Source organism: Ranitomeya variabilis, chromosome 3 (genome assembly GCF_051348905.1).
Source record: "Ranitomeya variabilis isolate aRanVar5 chromosome 3, aRanVar5.hap1, whole genome shotgun sequence".
NCBI classification, from domain to species: domain Eukaryota; kingdom Metazoa; phylum Chordata; class Amphibia; order Anura; family Dendrobatidae; genus Ranitomeya; species Ranitomeya variabilis.
In genome coordinates, this window is record NC_135234.1 from 387,613,700 (window position 1) to 387,630,194 (window position 16,495).

The 16,495-nt window shown below is 42.5% G+C and overlaps 1 protein-coding gene across 1 annotated transcript in view; it reads left to right on the forward strand.

Annotated features, from left to right (window-relative positions):
• The window catches only part of RIMS3 (regulating synaptic membrane exocytosis 3), a 182,657-nt gene that overhangs the window by 160,812 nt on the left and 5,350 nt on the right, over positions 1–16,495 (forward strand). Inside the window, exon 5 of the mRNA XM_077296067.1 lies at positions 14,141–14,242. Coding sequence (XP_077152182.1) covers positions 14,141–14,242 — 102 coding nt within the window. The remainder of the gene's footprint in view (positions 1–14,140; positions 14,243–16,495) is intronic.

The following is a 16,495-nucleotide window of genomic DNA, read 5'->3' on the forward strand; positions in this document are numbered from 1 at the left end:
ATTGATGGTCAACTTTTAACCCTTATAACTTCCTAACCAAAAAAAGTTGGTTCCAAAATTGTGCTGATATAAAGTAGATAGGTGAAAAAAAATGTAAGTTATTAACTCTTTTTTGTGACTCTCTGTGATTTAAGGGTTGAATATTCAAAGTTTAAAAATTGTAAAATTTTCCTCAAATGTCATTTTTTTTCACAAATAAATCCAAGTCGCATCAATTTTTTTTTACCACTATCATGAAGTACAATAATCACCAGGATCTGTTGAAGCGTTCCAGAGTTATAACCACATAAAGTGACAGTGGTCAGAATTGTAAAAATTGGTCTGGTAATTAATGTACAAACCACCTTCGACGGTAAAGTGGTTAAAATCCTTTTTAAGGAAGGTAAGGTATGGACAGAGGGATGACCTTACGCATTTCGAACCAAATAGTTATTAATCATAGTGCACTATGGCTGATATTTTTTTTTTGGGTGGAGTTCATATTGGATTAATTGTTGAAGGGGTTTCTTTGGTCCTAGGGCACCTTGCTGGAGGTCCCTCCTCACTAGCTGTTGAGGAAGAAGACAAATAGAGGAATATGGGATTTTCCTTACTGCCTGAATCCATGTCGAAGGCAAGGAAAGCATATGCTTCCTCTCCAGAATAGCGTCTTCTTAACGAATGGGTCATTTTTATTTTATTCTTCAAAACACTGGGGATGTGTGTTTAAGTGGTGCTTTTGAATGACTATTGTATGGGACTTGTGTAAAGGGTACTATTTATTATAAAAAGTAGAGAAAAAATAGCAAAAAGGAAAGAAAAAGTAGACATTTAGAAGAAACAGAAGGAAAAAAAAGAAAAATCAGTAGAAGTAAAAAAAAGTTTGTATAAAAAAATTACAGTGATATTCACTACACTAATCCCTTACTGTGGCGACTATGGAGACATATTAATTAACCAGACAACTATTTTTAGTAAGCCAGAAAGAATAGGCTGTTTCATATATGTTGACTTTGGAATGTAAGCATTTCTTTCTGGCTGGTCAAGAAAACACACTTTTGTTTGCGTAAGCCAGTATATTGACTGGTAAGCTGATATTTGATATAACATTGTGTACTCTTATTCTTGATGACTAGTAATGTTTACTGATATGCTAATTATGCATTGTGTAGGCCAGATAGTTTCTTGACTTTGAAAACAGAGGAGGAAAAACTACGCAAATAGATCTCATCTCCACTCTTACCCTTTATGTAAATACTGAATGAAGGACACTTGTTAAGTATAAAAATAGGTTACATACCTCTATATAGACAGACAGGGAGAGAGACAGACAACCAGAGATTCTGACAAGACATTCATACATCTAAAGAACCAGAGACAGGACAGCAGTCAATACATTGTGGCTCCATCACGAGGGACATGGATCTATCATTCTACAGGAAACAACCTAGGGGACCTTGGCCCTGTTTGAAATAATACTGATCTGCTGCATTGACCATCGTTGACCCATGGATATGTTTGGAGAAAGCCAGGATTGGGACCCGCCGGTCGCCTGGCTCAATGGAGTTGTTCGGAGAAGCCAAGTTTTGACCCTCGGGTCAACTGTCCTTGTACCTCAATGGAGTGTCATCTTCCTAAGCTTGTCGTTACCTCCTCTCTGTGTGTGTGCCACAGATGGGGTAGGTAGTCAACCCTGGAAGATTGTGACCAGGTTGTGACCCTCCGGGCAACTGGCCTTGTACCTGAATGGACTATCATCTTCCTACGCTTGTCGTCACCTCCTTTCTGTATGCGTGTCACAGGTTGGATAGTCGATTCTTGGAGCTCTGAAGTAACAGCTGCCATTATCCCGGCAATTCAGCGGAAGTGCAAAATGTGCTCCATCTTGGGGTATTTTGCTCGGACTGTTCTATGTGTTATCTGCCTTTGTTTTGTGGTCACACTGTTTTACCCTCACCCTGTGTTCTCTTAGTAGTGTTACACCCACATTAAAGGGAGAGCGGGTGTTTAGTGTGACGATCTGTGGTCCATGCGGTTTTGGCTCGTGGACCTGGGCACTTGCTGCCCCCCCGTGTGTCCACATCTACCTTTAAAGTTACTCCACCCTAACATTTCTTTTTTTTTTACAAAAGAAAAACAGATGTCACTAACACTGCAACTGTTATGAATCCTGGAGTGGACCCACTGGATCGCGGTACCGACCGATCCCGGGTGAGTTGGCCAGGTGGAACCGACCCTTATACAGGGACAGTTAGGGACAGGCCTAGGAGGAAGGACACTGAAGGCACGGGATCCTGGGCAGAGCATACCAGGCACTGGAAGCATACAGGGACAGAGCAGAGCACGTACTGGAAGCGTACAGGGACAGGGCAGATCAGAGCACACACTAGAAGCGTACAAGGACAGCAGGGCACGCACTGGAAGCGTACAGGGACAGGGCAGAGCAAACACTAGAGGCGTACTGGGACTTGAGAGAGCACCAGCACAGGACAAGTGCAGGAAATATGTCATGTCGGACGCTGTTCAGACCAGGTCGTCCGACAGACAGCGGTAATTCCGCTTTTGACCACTATTTGCTCATTGGCGTCTGCTAGATTTTATCTAGCTGTTCCGGGGTTAATTTACCTAATCCTTGGATTGGAAGCTGGGCCATGCCCACTGCCTTTAAATAGCTCTCCTGATCTTTGGGCATCGCCGATTATAGCTTCTGTCTTGTGCGTTGTTATCTCGGTCTGGTGAGGAGAGCTGGTGGTTGGAGATTCGTTGCTGGTGGTGTATTTTCCTTTGTCTTATTTACTCCTTCCTATATTTGTATTTATTTTGCCCTGCACATTTATAGTGTATTCCTGAGTGACTGCGGTGTGGTGTATATTTTCCTTTATCCTTGTCTGTGCTAACTGTGGGTATTGGGGAATAACATCTTCACTGGGTGGTGGGCGGAGGTTTCAGCCTAGGGCTGAGCTCAGGCGACAGGGTGAGGTTCGAGGCCTGGACATGCACACCTTCAGTGTAAACTCCAGGTAGAGGGTCAGTCAGGATTTCCCTAGTCTGAGGGAAACTGCAGGGGCCCGGGTTATTAGCTCTCGCTCACCTAGTCTCTCCCTGACATTATAATCGGCCCACCAACAAAAAAAAAAAGGGGTTTCTTTTTTTTTTGTTTTGTCATGGATCCCATGACTTCCATAACCCGCCAGTTGGAGGCGCTGTCCCTACAGGTCACGGAGTTAAGGGGGGCAGTACAGCAACAGGGACTAGCAGTGTCTAATGTGCAAGCTGGAGCGACAGGAAGAGTTGCTGAGCCTAAATTTCCTTTGCCTGAAAAATTTGCGGGGGAACGCAGTAAATTTGTTTCTTTTCGTGAAGCTTGCAAACTATATTTCCGTATGCGCCCGATATCTTCAGGTAATGTGGATCAGCGTGTGGGCCTGGTGTTGTCATTGTTGAGTGGGGATCCCCAAGCATGGGCGTTTTCTTTGCCATCTGATTCTGCTGCATTTGACTCTGTGGAGAGTTTTTTTTCCTGTCTTGGGAAAATCTACAATGAACCTGACAAAATGGCTCTAGCAGAATCTAAGATATGCTGCTTTGTCTCTGATAACCAGGAGGAGTGGTCTACCTTTCTTCCTTTGGCTGAGTTTGCCATCAATAATCACCGCCAGGAGTCATCTGGGGAGTCTCCGTTTTTTTGTGTTTACGGGCTACATCCTCAATTTTGTACCTTGAGTCAGAGGGGCTCTTCCGGCGTTCCGGAGGAGGACCAGTTAGGAACACAATTGTCATCAGTCTGGAGGAGAGTTAAACAGCACCTGTTGAGTGTGGGTGCTAGGTAAAAACGTGTGGCAGACAGTAGGCGTGTGCCAGGTCCGGACTTGAGTGTGGATGACTGGGTGTGGTTATCCACAAAAAACATAAGACTCAAAATACCATCCCTTAAATTGGGTCCACGGTTTATTGGTCCATTTAGGGTCACCGCCGTCATTAACCCAGTAGCGTACCGATTGGAGCTCCCTACGGTGTATAAGATACACAACGTGTTCCACAGGTCTCTTCTAAAGAAGGTGGTGGGTTCTGTGGACGCGGCGCCTATGCCACCTCCAGTCTTGGTGGATGGTAATTTGGAGTTTGAAGTCTCCAAGGTGGTTGACTCTCGTGTAGTGCGTCACACTTTACAGTACTTGGTACATTGGCGTGGTTATGGGCCTGAGGAGAGGTCCTGTGTACCAGCCTCGGACGTTCATGCTGACCGGCTGGTCAGGTTGTTTCACCGCCGTCATCCAGACAAGCCGGGTCCTATTAGCCGTGAGGGCCCTGGGGTGCCTCATAGAAGGCGGGGTACTGTCATGTCGGACGCTGTTCAGACCAGGTCGTCCGACAGACAGCGGTAATTCCGCTTTTGACCACTATTTGCTCATTGGCGTCTGCTAGATTTTATCAAGCTGTTCCGGGGTTAATTTACCTAATCCTTGGATTGGAAGCTGGGCCATGCCCACTGCCTTTAAATAGTTCTCCTGATCTTTGGGCGTCACCGATTATAGCTTCTGTCTTGTGCGTTGTTATCTCGGTCTGGTGAGGAGAGCTGGTGGTTGGAGATTCGTTGCTGGTGGTGTATTTTCCTTTGTCTTATTTACTCCTTCCTATATTTGTATTTATTTTGCCCTGCACATTTATAGTGTATTCCTGAGTGACTGCGGCGTGGTGTATATTTTCCTTTATCCTTGTCTGTGCTAACTGTGGGTATTGGGGAATAACATCTTCACTGGGTGGTGGGCGGAGGTTTCAGCCTAGGGCTGAGCTCAGGAGACAGGGTGAGGTTCGAGGCCTGGACATGCACACCTTCTGTGTAAACTCAAGGTAGAGGGTCAGTCAGGATTTCCCTAGTCTGAGGGAAACTGCAGGGGCCCGGGTTATTAGCTCTCGCTCACCTAGTCTCTCCCTGACAAAATAATAATCAGGCACCCAGGAACGGCCGAAGCCACGTGATATACCTGACTTCGGGCACTGTGTAAGATCACTTCCAGGTCAGGACTCCGGCAGAAGCCTAGGACCCCCGTCAAGTGCGTGGACGAGGCCTAAGGGTGCACATGCGCAGACAGTGGGGAACCTGAGGAGACTGCAAGGCTGGCGGTACAGTGATGGGGCGCCCCAGTCCCAGCAGCCCGTCGGGAGACCGGAGCATGGGTAGCGTGGGCGGACATGGCAGTAATAGCAACATTCATTCCCCTAATGCACTAGCTAAGTAGTTACCCAGCACTAACTATTATTTTTTACAAAAGAAAATCGGACGTCACTAATGCTGACTTTATATCTAAGCCGTGGATGCCGACTTCCCTTTAGCACCTCCACATGCAGTTTCTCATGATCCAAAGGACTGATGAAGGTGTTGTTGACCGAAACGTCTAATTCTTTTCTGGATATTCCACATTTAAATAAAATACTTCTGTTGTACCTATTTAATGAGTACCAAGTATCTTTTTCAAATCATTCACAGATCAGGATCCTTCTTGTGCTTTTCTTCATATCACTAATACTGTGACTAATACTTATTTTTTCAAAAGAAAAATGGATGTTACTAACCCTGCGACGTACACGCCCCTAATGCAGCAATACTGATCAGAGTGCTGTGGCCACGTGAAGAGCACAAATGCTCAGCACAGAATGCCACTCACACGAAAAAGTCACAAAAAAGTGTGAATGGCTTTGATCACATATATGTCATAAATCACAGCACAGGAGATGGCAAGAGGCATGAGATAGATCATAGGGGGATTGCACTAGCCACTAATGAATTTCCCTTTCTCAGGTAACACAGAGGGGGCACACAACTGCTCTGCAGTCTGCACGTCCTCGGCTCTGAGGAAAAGGTGGAATGCAGAGCATTGATCGTTATTTTAGATTAACCCTTTGAGCGGTGATTGGTCAGTAACTATTGTTCAGCCAATCAGCGCCATAAGAGTTAATCACCAGAGGAGATGTTGCGATCACTCTATCCAACAATCACAGCGTGTCACATTGATTATTTTTTGAAGTTTGGGTAAAATAAGCTTTTGGTGCATAGGGGTGGAACTGTAGGTAGGCCCCTCCACATATCTTTGCTGTCTGTATTTTCCTCCTATTTTAAAGTTTGTAATGACTCCATCCTTGCAGATGGATTTTCTGGCGGTCTTCAGTAAAACTGCACTAGTAGCGGTGCATGCACTGCTTTGGATCTCAAAGACCATACCCACAATCCTGTCCCTATGCACCAAAAGCTTATTTCACCTAAACTTCAAAAGCAGATCAAATGACATCCATGCTGTAGATCCCTTCACTAATTAATTTGCAAACTGCGCCATTATAGCCATGCCCCTGAATAATTAAACCTCCAGATGTTACAATTGATAGCGATCGTGGGCATTTAAAAGGTTGTCAGAGGGTGTGGTCTCCCTCTTTCACTGCTGAAAAAAATGCAGTATTACAATGGCAGGAAAATTTGCGTACTTTAGATGGACTTCTTAGACTGCAGTATAAATATAGTGATGCTGTTTCTAATCAAACAATTTTTTTGTTTGTTTTGAGGCACAACTGGAGAACGATAAACACTGTATAAAATTTCACTGCTGAAAAAAATTGAATTATTACCATTGCAGGAAAATTAACACACCTCAGATGGACTGGTCACAGTTTAGGAGCAATATGGCAATGCTATTGAGATCCAACCAAGTCTCGCTGTATGCTTTTGCTGCACAAACGCCGCATTAAAAATGGTGTATAATATTTCCCTTCTCAGAGCAATTTTCTGGATAAAGAGCAAAAAGAATATTATTAACCCTGAGAAGGGGTTTTAGTATGAGTTGCAGGCTGCAGCATAAAGGACATGAAATTCACCCTATCCTGTCCTACACGATCCCTTCAGCACAATGTCTCCCTAAGTGCTGCTAACAGCAGTATTACTATTTGTTATAATTAGCCCTAAGAAGGGCTGTTGTTATACTCGAAAGAAATGTAAGTGTGGTTAAATCCCTGGCTAATACACAGCTACAATTCTGTCTCTCTTTCACCGGCACTACTCCCTGCGCTTCCTGTGTCCAGGGTACAGTGTGATGAGCATAGAGTTACAGGTCTTTATTTGTTTTTAAATAACTCATCTACCAGTTAAGCAGATGTAAATGCTTCATGAATATTCACTGCTTTCCCCACCCATCTCTTGGTGCAGGGGAAGTAGTGAATTTTCATTTTATCCTCTGATTTCCGAGGTTACTGGGCTGAGCATCGGATCCCCGGTTTTTAGATAGACCCAATGATGCGAATCACATTATTTCCAGTAGCCAACATACAGTTTCTATTGCATTACTGTTTATGGCAAGCAATTCCCGCATGTTTATTGGCCGTCTAACAACCACAAAACATTCGAGACAGTGATTCGGCCGAGTAACGAGTGTGCCCAAATACCTTAATGCGTGATCGAGTAACGAGCAGTGCTGAGCACACTCATCAATACTAGGCCGTGTTCATCGCTGCACACCTCTTAAGCATTTCTTATACCCACATATGGATAATATCTGTACAAAGGCAGAACATGTGACACATAGACCAGTGCACATATTTTCCACAACTAGTACTGTCCACATTTATGTGCCTTTGTATGTTTAACCTCTTAACGACCGCCGATACGCAGCGGCAGTTAAGGGTACTTAAACCACAGCACTGTTAATTAACGGCGCTGTGGAAAAAGTGAATAGCGCCCCCAGAGTCAGATTTTCTTTGGGGTCTCGGTTACCAGGGGTAGCCGAGACCCCAGAGAACATGATTCGGGGTTTTTTTTACCGACCCCCGAGTTGCGATCGCCAGTAATTAACCGTTTACCGGCGGTCGCAAAAAACCCCCCACGATTTCCCATTTAATTTCTCTGTCCTCCAATGTGATCGCACATCAGAGGACAGAGAAATGGGGTCCCCGATCGCCCCCGATAGCTCCCCGATACTCACCTGTCTCCCCTGGTGCTCCTCGTGGCTCCTGATGGGCGCCACCATCTTGTTCCGGCCAAAAAATGGCGGGCACATGTGCAGTTTGCCTGCCGGTCAGCACCCGGTAGATCTTTGGGGTCTCGGCTGCCGGGGGTAGCCGAGACCCCAAAGAACATGATCGGGGTCGGTTTTTACCGACCCCTGTTTTGCGATCGCCGGTAATTAACTGTTTACCGACGACTGCAAAAAAAAGCGCAATGTGTAATTCTCTGTCCTCTGATGTGATCGCACATCAGAGGACAGAGAAATAGGGGGATTCGGGGACCCTGTTATACTTACCAGTGTCCCTGGGTCCTCCTGTGTCCTCTCCTGGCCGCCGGCTTCTTCGTCCGGTAAGAAAATGGCGGACGCATGCGCAGTGCGCCCGCCATGATCTGCTGGCCGGCAGCTAGAGGAGTTGGGGCTAAAATTAGGGTTAGGGTTGGGGCTAAAGTTAGGGTTAGGGTTGGGGCTAAATTTAGGGTTAGGGTTAGGGTTGGGGCTAAATTTAGGGTTAGGGTTGGGGTTAAATTTAGGGTTAGGGTTGGGGCTAAATTTAGGGTTAGGGTTGGGGCTAAATTTAGGGTTAGGGTTGGGGCTAAATTTAGGGTTAGGGTTAGGGTGGGGCTAAAGTTAGGGTTAGGGTTGGGGCTAAAGTTAGGGCTAGGGTTGGGGCTAATGTTAGGACTAGGGTTGCGGCTAAAGTTAGGGTTAGAGTTGGGATCGGTTAGGGTTTGGATTAGGGTTGGCATTAGGGTTACTTTTGGGATTAGGGTTAAGATTAGGGTTGGGATTAGGGTTAGGGGTGTATTGGGATTAGGGTTAGGTTTGAGGTTAGGGTTGAAATTAGGATTAGGGGTGTGTTGGATTTAGGGTTCTGATTAGGGTTATGGTTGTTTTGGGGATAGGGTTGTGATTATCGTTAGGGTTTTGATTAGGATTATGGATCGGGTTGGGATTAGGGTTAGGGGTATGTTGGTGTTAGGGTTGGAGTTAGAATTGGGGGGTTTCCACTGTTTAGGTACATCAGAGGGTCTCTAAACGCCACAGCCAATTTTGCACTCAAAAAGTCAAATGGTGCTCCCTCCCTTCTGAGCTCTGCCGTGCGCCCAAAGAGTGGTTTACCCCCACATATGGGGCATCAGCATACTCGGGATAAATTGGACAACAACTTTTGGAGTCCAATTTCTCCTGTTACCCTTGTAAAAATAAAAACTTGGGGGCTAAAAAATCTTTTTTGTGGAGAAAAAAATATTTTTTATTTTCACGACTCTGCATTATAAACTTCTGTGAAGCACTTGGGCATTCAAAGTTCTCAACACACATGTAGATAAGTTCCTTGGGGGGTCTAGTTTCCAAAATGGGGTCACTTGTGGGGGGTTTCTACTATTTAGGTACATCAGGGGCTCTTCAAATGCAACATAACGCCCGCAGACCATTCTATCAAAGTCTGCATTCCAAAACGGTGCTCCTTCCCTTCCGAGCTCTGCCATGCGCCCAAACAGTGGTCCCCCCATACATGGGGTATCAGTGTACTCAGGACAAATTGGACAACAACTTTTGGGGTCCAGTTTCTCTTGTTACCCTTGTGAAAATAAAAATTTGGGGGCTAAAAAATCTTTTTTGTGGAAAATTTTTTATTTTTTTATTTTCACGACTCTGCATTATAAACTTCGGTGAAGCACATGGGCATTCAAAGTTCTCACCACACATGTAGATAAGTTCCTTGGGGGGTCTAGTTTCCAAAATGGGGTCACTTGTGGGGGGTTTCTACTGTTTAGATACATCAGGGGCTCTGCAAATGCAACAAAACGCCCGCAGACCATTCTATCAAAGTCTGCATTCCAAAGCGGCGCTCCTTCCCTTCCGAGCTCTGCCGTGCACCCAAACAGTGGTCCCCCCACACATGGGGTATCAGTGTACTCAGGACAAATTGGACAACAACTTTTGGGGTCCAATTTCTCTTGTTACCCTTGTGAAAATAAAAACTTGGGGGCTAACAGAATCTTTTTTGTGGAAAAAAATATATTTTATTTTCATGACTCAGCATTATAAACTTCTGTGAAGCAGTTGGGGGTTCATAGTGCTCACCACACATCTAGATAAGCTCTTTGGGGGTCTAGTTTCCAAAATGGTGTCACTTGTGGGGGGTTTCTACTGTTTAGGTACATTAGGAGCTCTGCAAATGCAACATGACGCCCGCAGACCATCCCATCAAAGTCTGCATTCCAAGCAGCGCTCCTTCCTTTCCGAGCCCCGATGGGTGCCCAAACAGTGCCCCCCCCCACATATGGGGTATCAGCGTACTCAGGACAAACTGGTCAACAGATTTTGGGGTCCAATGTCTCCTGTTACCCTTGAGAAAATAAAAAATTGCAGGCTAAGAAATCATTTTTGAGGGAAAAAAAAGGATTTTTTATTTTCACAGCTCTACGTTATAAATTTCTGTGAAGCACTTGGGGGTTTAAAGTGCTCACCAAACATCTAGATATGTTCCTTAAGGGGTCTAGTTTTCAAAATGGGGTCACTTGTGGGGGGTTTCTACTGTTTAGGCACATCAGGGGCTCTCCAAACGTGACATGGTGTCCGATCTCAATTCCAGCCAATTCTACATTGAAAAAGTAAAACGGCACTCCTTCACTTCCAAGCTCTGCGGTGCGCCCAAACAGTGGTTTACCCCCACATATGGGGTATCGACATACTCAGGAGAAATTGCACAACAACTTTTGTGGTCTAATTTCTTCTGTTACCCTTGTGAAAATAAGAATTTGTGGGCAAAAATATCATTTTTGTGTAAACAAATGCGATTTTTTATTTTCACGGCTCTACTTTATAAACTTCTGTGAAGCACTTGGGGGCTCAAAGTGCTCACCACACATCTAGATAAGTTCCTTAAGGGGTCTAGTTTCCAAAATGGTGTCACTTGTGGGGGGTTTCCACTGTTTAGGCACATCAGGGGCTCTCCAAACGCCACATGGCATCCGATCTCAATTCCAGCCAATTCTGCATTAAAAAAGTCAAACGGCGCTCCTTCTCTTCCAAGCTCTGCGGTGCGCCCAAACAGTGGTTTACCCCCACATATGGGGTATCGGCGTATTCAGGAGAAATTGCACAACAAAATTTATGGTAAAATTTCTGTTTTTACACTTGTGAAAATAAAAAAAAATGGTTCTGATTTAAAATGTTTGCAAAAAAAAAGTTAAATGTTCATTTTTTCCTTCCACATTGTTTCAGTTCCTGTGAAGCACGTAAAGGGTTAATAAACTTCTTGAATGTGGTTTTGAGCACCTTGAGGGGTGCAGTTTTAGAATGGTGTCACACTTGGTTATTTTCTATTATATAGACCCCTCAAAATGACTTCAAATGTGATGTGGTCCCTAAAAATAATGGTGTTGTAAAAATGAGAAATTGCTGGTCAACTTTAAACCCTTATAACTCCCAGTCCCAGAATCAGCAGGATCTGTTAAAGCATTCCAGAGTTATAACCTCATAAAGTGACAGTGGTCAGAATTGTAAAAATTGGCTTGGTCATAAGTACCAAATTGGCTCTGTCACTAAGGGGTTAAACATCTCACTATTATGAAATAGACACGTAGCTACAGAGTGTAGCTATAACTATAAGGAAACCTTTAGTTGATTGGTCATATTCAGTTGGTCATATTTCTCATGCTCAGTATCATGAACATAATGTTTACGCAGGTTTTCAAATGTGTACCTGGAAAATCCAAAGGGATGAGAGCTGAGTAAAAAGAATTGCAACATTCTGGTCCAGTGCCCACATTGGTTGTCCTTGGCAACAGTGGCCACATTGGTATTCTTGAATGCTGTAAAAGAGCCCTGGAAATGTGCTCCTACCAGCTGGCATTCCCGGTGCCTCCTGTGATTAGTAGGCATGCAGGCTTGACATACAAGTGTTTCTCACTAAATTAGAATATCATCAAAAAGTAAATTTATTTCAGTTCTTCAATAGAAAAAGTGAAACATATATTATATAGAGTCATTACAAACAGAGTGATTATCATTCCAAGTGTTTATTTCTGTTTACGTTGATGATTATGACCAAGTATTGAGTGCATTTACTGATCATAATACATTTCAGTGAGCCAACATTTTGGATTTTAAAATCATTTTTCAAGCTGGTGTTGTAAAGTATTCTAATTTACTGAGATAATGACTTTTTGGTTTTCATTGGCTGTAAGCCATAATCATCAACATTAACAGAAATAAGCACTTGAAATAGATCATTCTATTTGTAATGACTCTATATAATATATGAGTTTCACTTTCTGTGTTGAAGAACTGAAATAAATTAACTTTTCGATGATATTCTAATTTAGTGAGAAGCACTTGTACATTTCATCACCTCATTTGCCCACCAATTATTGTTCAATTGTAAAATATTTTTTTAATGAGTTCAATGCTGCCAGCACTGTAATTAAAATGACCTTAGGTTTGACATCATTGGTATAATTATCTCCCATGGCAATGAACACATAGTCATGTTCTGTTCCAGCATCACCAGCATAGAATGTTATCGGTAAAGCTTTTCTAACACATCAGGTAAGTTGTGTGACTAATGGACTAGTGGTTAGAAACAATTGTTTTGTTTATGAGGGGAAAAAATATTTACTATCAGAATGATTCTAAGAATAGAAATTGTTTTGTAAAAAAAAGGAAAAGTAACTGGATCTTAGGTGCCCATATACAGTGCATTCAAACCACCTCCAAAGCCAATGATTTCTTTATTGGATTGGCAGACAGGCTAATGTGTACGAAGGTCACACAACTGTCAGCTGACATTGCAAAGTTGACATCAACTCGACAAATATTAACCCATTGCCAGAGCACCAGGGCAAGTGGGAAGAGACAGTCAAAGTGCCAGAATTGGTGCATCTAATAGATGCGGCTTTTCTGGGGTGGCTGCAGGCTGCTATTTTAGGCTGGCGTCTGATAATATCACCCCCGAGGAAGGAATTTAGTTCCGAAACGCGCGTCGGGGTGTGTGCGTTATCTGGACCTAGCAGACCTTAAAGGTATACATTCCCTTTCTTATTGCTATATTGGCACACCGCACCTTATACTCTTATCCGTCGTTTCCTTGTATTTGACACTCTCCCCCTTGTATCTTATAATCCTATATGTCCCTCTTCTTGCATTTGACACACTGCTTTTAAAATACTTAATTGCATTATTAATTTGGACACTGTAACACATTTTTGTGCCTCTATGTTGATCTGATTACTTCTCAGATTGATTATGATTATTTAACATGTTTTATCACTAATTTCCTCACTAACTTATTTAATGTTATATACAATTATTTTTGCTAACATACTTTATTTGTAGCTATTTTCACCAATTTTTTTCTATATATTTTATGTGTATATTTTTTCCCTATATTCAATTGTCTTTGGGTGCTGTTTTATGTGATCACACACATATATTTTAATATTTATTACATTTTTATATTGTGATCAATAATCAAAAATATATTATAATTCATCTATATTGTTTTTCCTTCTGGTCCGCTACTTTTTGCATTAGGCCCATGTATTCAATTATATATTTATATAAATATTTTTTAATATATTATTATACAACACTGTCCTGATACGTGCACATGTTTTTTATATAGTACTACTGTTTGCCACTATATGTTTAATAAAGGCAATTTTATTTGAATATGTCTTGTCCAGTATTTTATTATAGTCCACTATTTCAGGGTTTTCCTTCTTGTTCTCTTGTCTTGAGTGGTCTCCACTCCACTTTCACATAGCACTTTTTGGCAATCACTATATCGTTGTATTTTTCATTTTGTAATTTTATATTTATATGTAGGTGGGCCCATAAGTGTCTCTGTTTGTATTTATCCCAGCTGTCTGCTGTAGCTTGGCTGGTTGTCAAAAAATAGGGGGGACCTCACACCTTTTTTTAATTATTTATTTTAATAATTAAAAAATACTCCATATGGACCCCTCTATATTTGATAACCAGCCAAACGGGCTGACGGGCGTTAATGAATTTGAATGGGGTCCCGATTCAAGTTCGAGAAATCACAAAAACGGTCAACTTGGCCATCCAACAGTTACTTAATGTGTGTGGCTATCTTTGCAGAATCAAGATTTCAAAACCTTGTACAGTGATATACAATAAATCTCGGGTTGCTTTTTTTTCTGTAGGAGACGTAAACGTTGGAATGGTAGACCGTAATGGACAACTTGAGGTGGAAGTGATCCAGGCCAGGGGTCTAACTCCCAAATCAGGCGCTAAGACAATACCAGGTAAAAACTGTTTTTGCATGAAATAAAAAGACTGTATTTTGAAGGACCTTGGTAACATTTTACAGTCAAAGCTTTTAAAGAAGTTGTTCCACGGAAATATATTCATTTACTCTGTTAGATCACACAAAACATGACAGTTTTTTCAATGGGAATCAAAAATGCTCCTATATCTAGACAGTGCTGTTGCATACTTGTTATGGTGCCCCCTTAGAATGTCCTCCTAATGTGAGTTGTTTCTTAATAACGGAATGCACAATACTAGGAATCACACTGCTGCCTGTGTACAATACCATGTATGACTGAGGAACTGAGCATGTGTAATCTGTAGCAGTGGATACATTAGGTTATGTTCTGGGAGGGAAACAAAAGAACACCAGGAAGATCATTGTTTTTAATCAATTCCAAATAAAAATGTCATATGTTTTGCCCTATGCCTGATCTAATTAATATTTATTGAGGGTTAACCATTTTAAACAGGTTCTCCATATATTGAAAGAAGAAAATGACTAAATGAAACATATTTAATTAGAAAATCAGACCCATATTGTCTATAAAGGTAATCACTATAGAAATAAAATGACCACCATCTTGCAACATTAACAGAAACCTGTCCTAGAATCTTATTTCATGTACTAGTCATTTTATGGCTCACCTGCTGAGGTGGATCAGTTAGGCCATGGGTTTGGATAGACAGCTTGTATCATAGGCCTTGGTGCAAAGACACAGTGGAGTAGGGTAACCAGAATATGGAACCATTTAGCAAGATATACGGACAGGCACCTTGTTGTGACAGAGCAGAGTATGTGGACAGCACTCAGGAACAGCAGAGCCAGATTGGAAGACAAACATATTGTTGTAATAGAGCCAAGTATGTGACTCAGAAACAGCAAAGCCAAATTGGAAAATAGGCACATTTTTGTAGCAGAGCTGAGTGTCCGGACAAAAAATAAAAGTTCTCAGGAGGCACACTATAATCAACCTTGATAGCCAGCACATCCTGAACTACCTGAATACTCAGGCAGTGGGCAGTGTAAGCAACCTCGTCTTACCTCAGCACCCTTGGTATCTCAATATTAACCCCTTCACCCCCGGAGCTTTTTCCGTTTTTTCTTTTTCGTTTTTCGCTCCCCTCCTTCCCAGAGCCATAACGTTTTTATTTTTCCGTCAATATGGCCATGTGAGGGCTTATTTTTTGCGGGACGAGATGTACTTTTGAACGATATTATTGGTTCTACCATGCCATGTAACAGAAAACGGGAAAAAAATTCCAAGTGTGATGAAATTGCAAAAAAAGTGCAATCTCACACTTGTTTTTTGTTTGGCTTTTTTGCTAGGTTTACCAAATGCTAAAACTAACATTCCATTATGATTCTCCAGGTCATTACGAGTTCATAGACACCTAACATGTCTAGGTTATTTTTTATCTAAGTAATGGAAAAAAATTCCAAAGTTTGCAAAAAAAAAATTTGTGCGATTTTCCGATACCCGTAGCGTCTCCATTTTTCGTGATCTGGGGTCGGGTGAGGGCTTATTTTTTGCGTGCCAAGCTGGCATTTTTAATGATACCATTTTGGTGTAGATACGTTATTGCATTTTAATTCAATGTTGCGGCGACCAAAAAAACGTAATTTTGGCTTTTGATTTTTTTCTCGCTACGCCATTTAGCGGTCAGGTTAATCCTTTGTTTTTATTGATAGATCGGGCGATTCTGAACGCGGTGATAACAAATATGTGTAGGTTTGATTTTTTTTTAATTGTTTTATTTTGATTGGGGCGAAAGGGGGGTGTGATTTAAACTTTTATATATTTTTTTTTTTTTTTATATTTTTAAACACTTTTTTTTTTTAATTTTGGCATGCTTCAATAGCCTACATAGGAGGTTAGAAGCAGGCACAACGCGATCGGCTCTGCTACATAGAGGTGAAGTACAGATCACCTCTATGTAGTAGAAATGGTGGTGTACTTTGAGCGCCGACCACAGGGTGGCGCTCAAAGCAATCGGCCATCAACAACCATAGAGGTCTCAAGGAGACCTCTGGTTGTTATGGCAATGCACCGCTGACCCCCGATCATGTGACGGGGTCAGCGGTGCGAGCACTTACGGCCGTGCAGCTGGGAGCGCTAGTTAAATGCCGCTGTCAGCGATTCCGCTCGCGCTCATTGCGCGCACATGTCAGCTGTACAAAACAGCTGACATGTCGCGGCTTTAAGGTGGGCTCACCGCCGGAGCCCACCTTAAAGCAGGGGATCTGC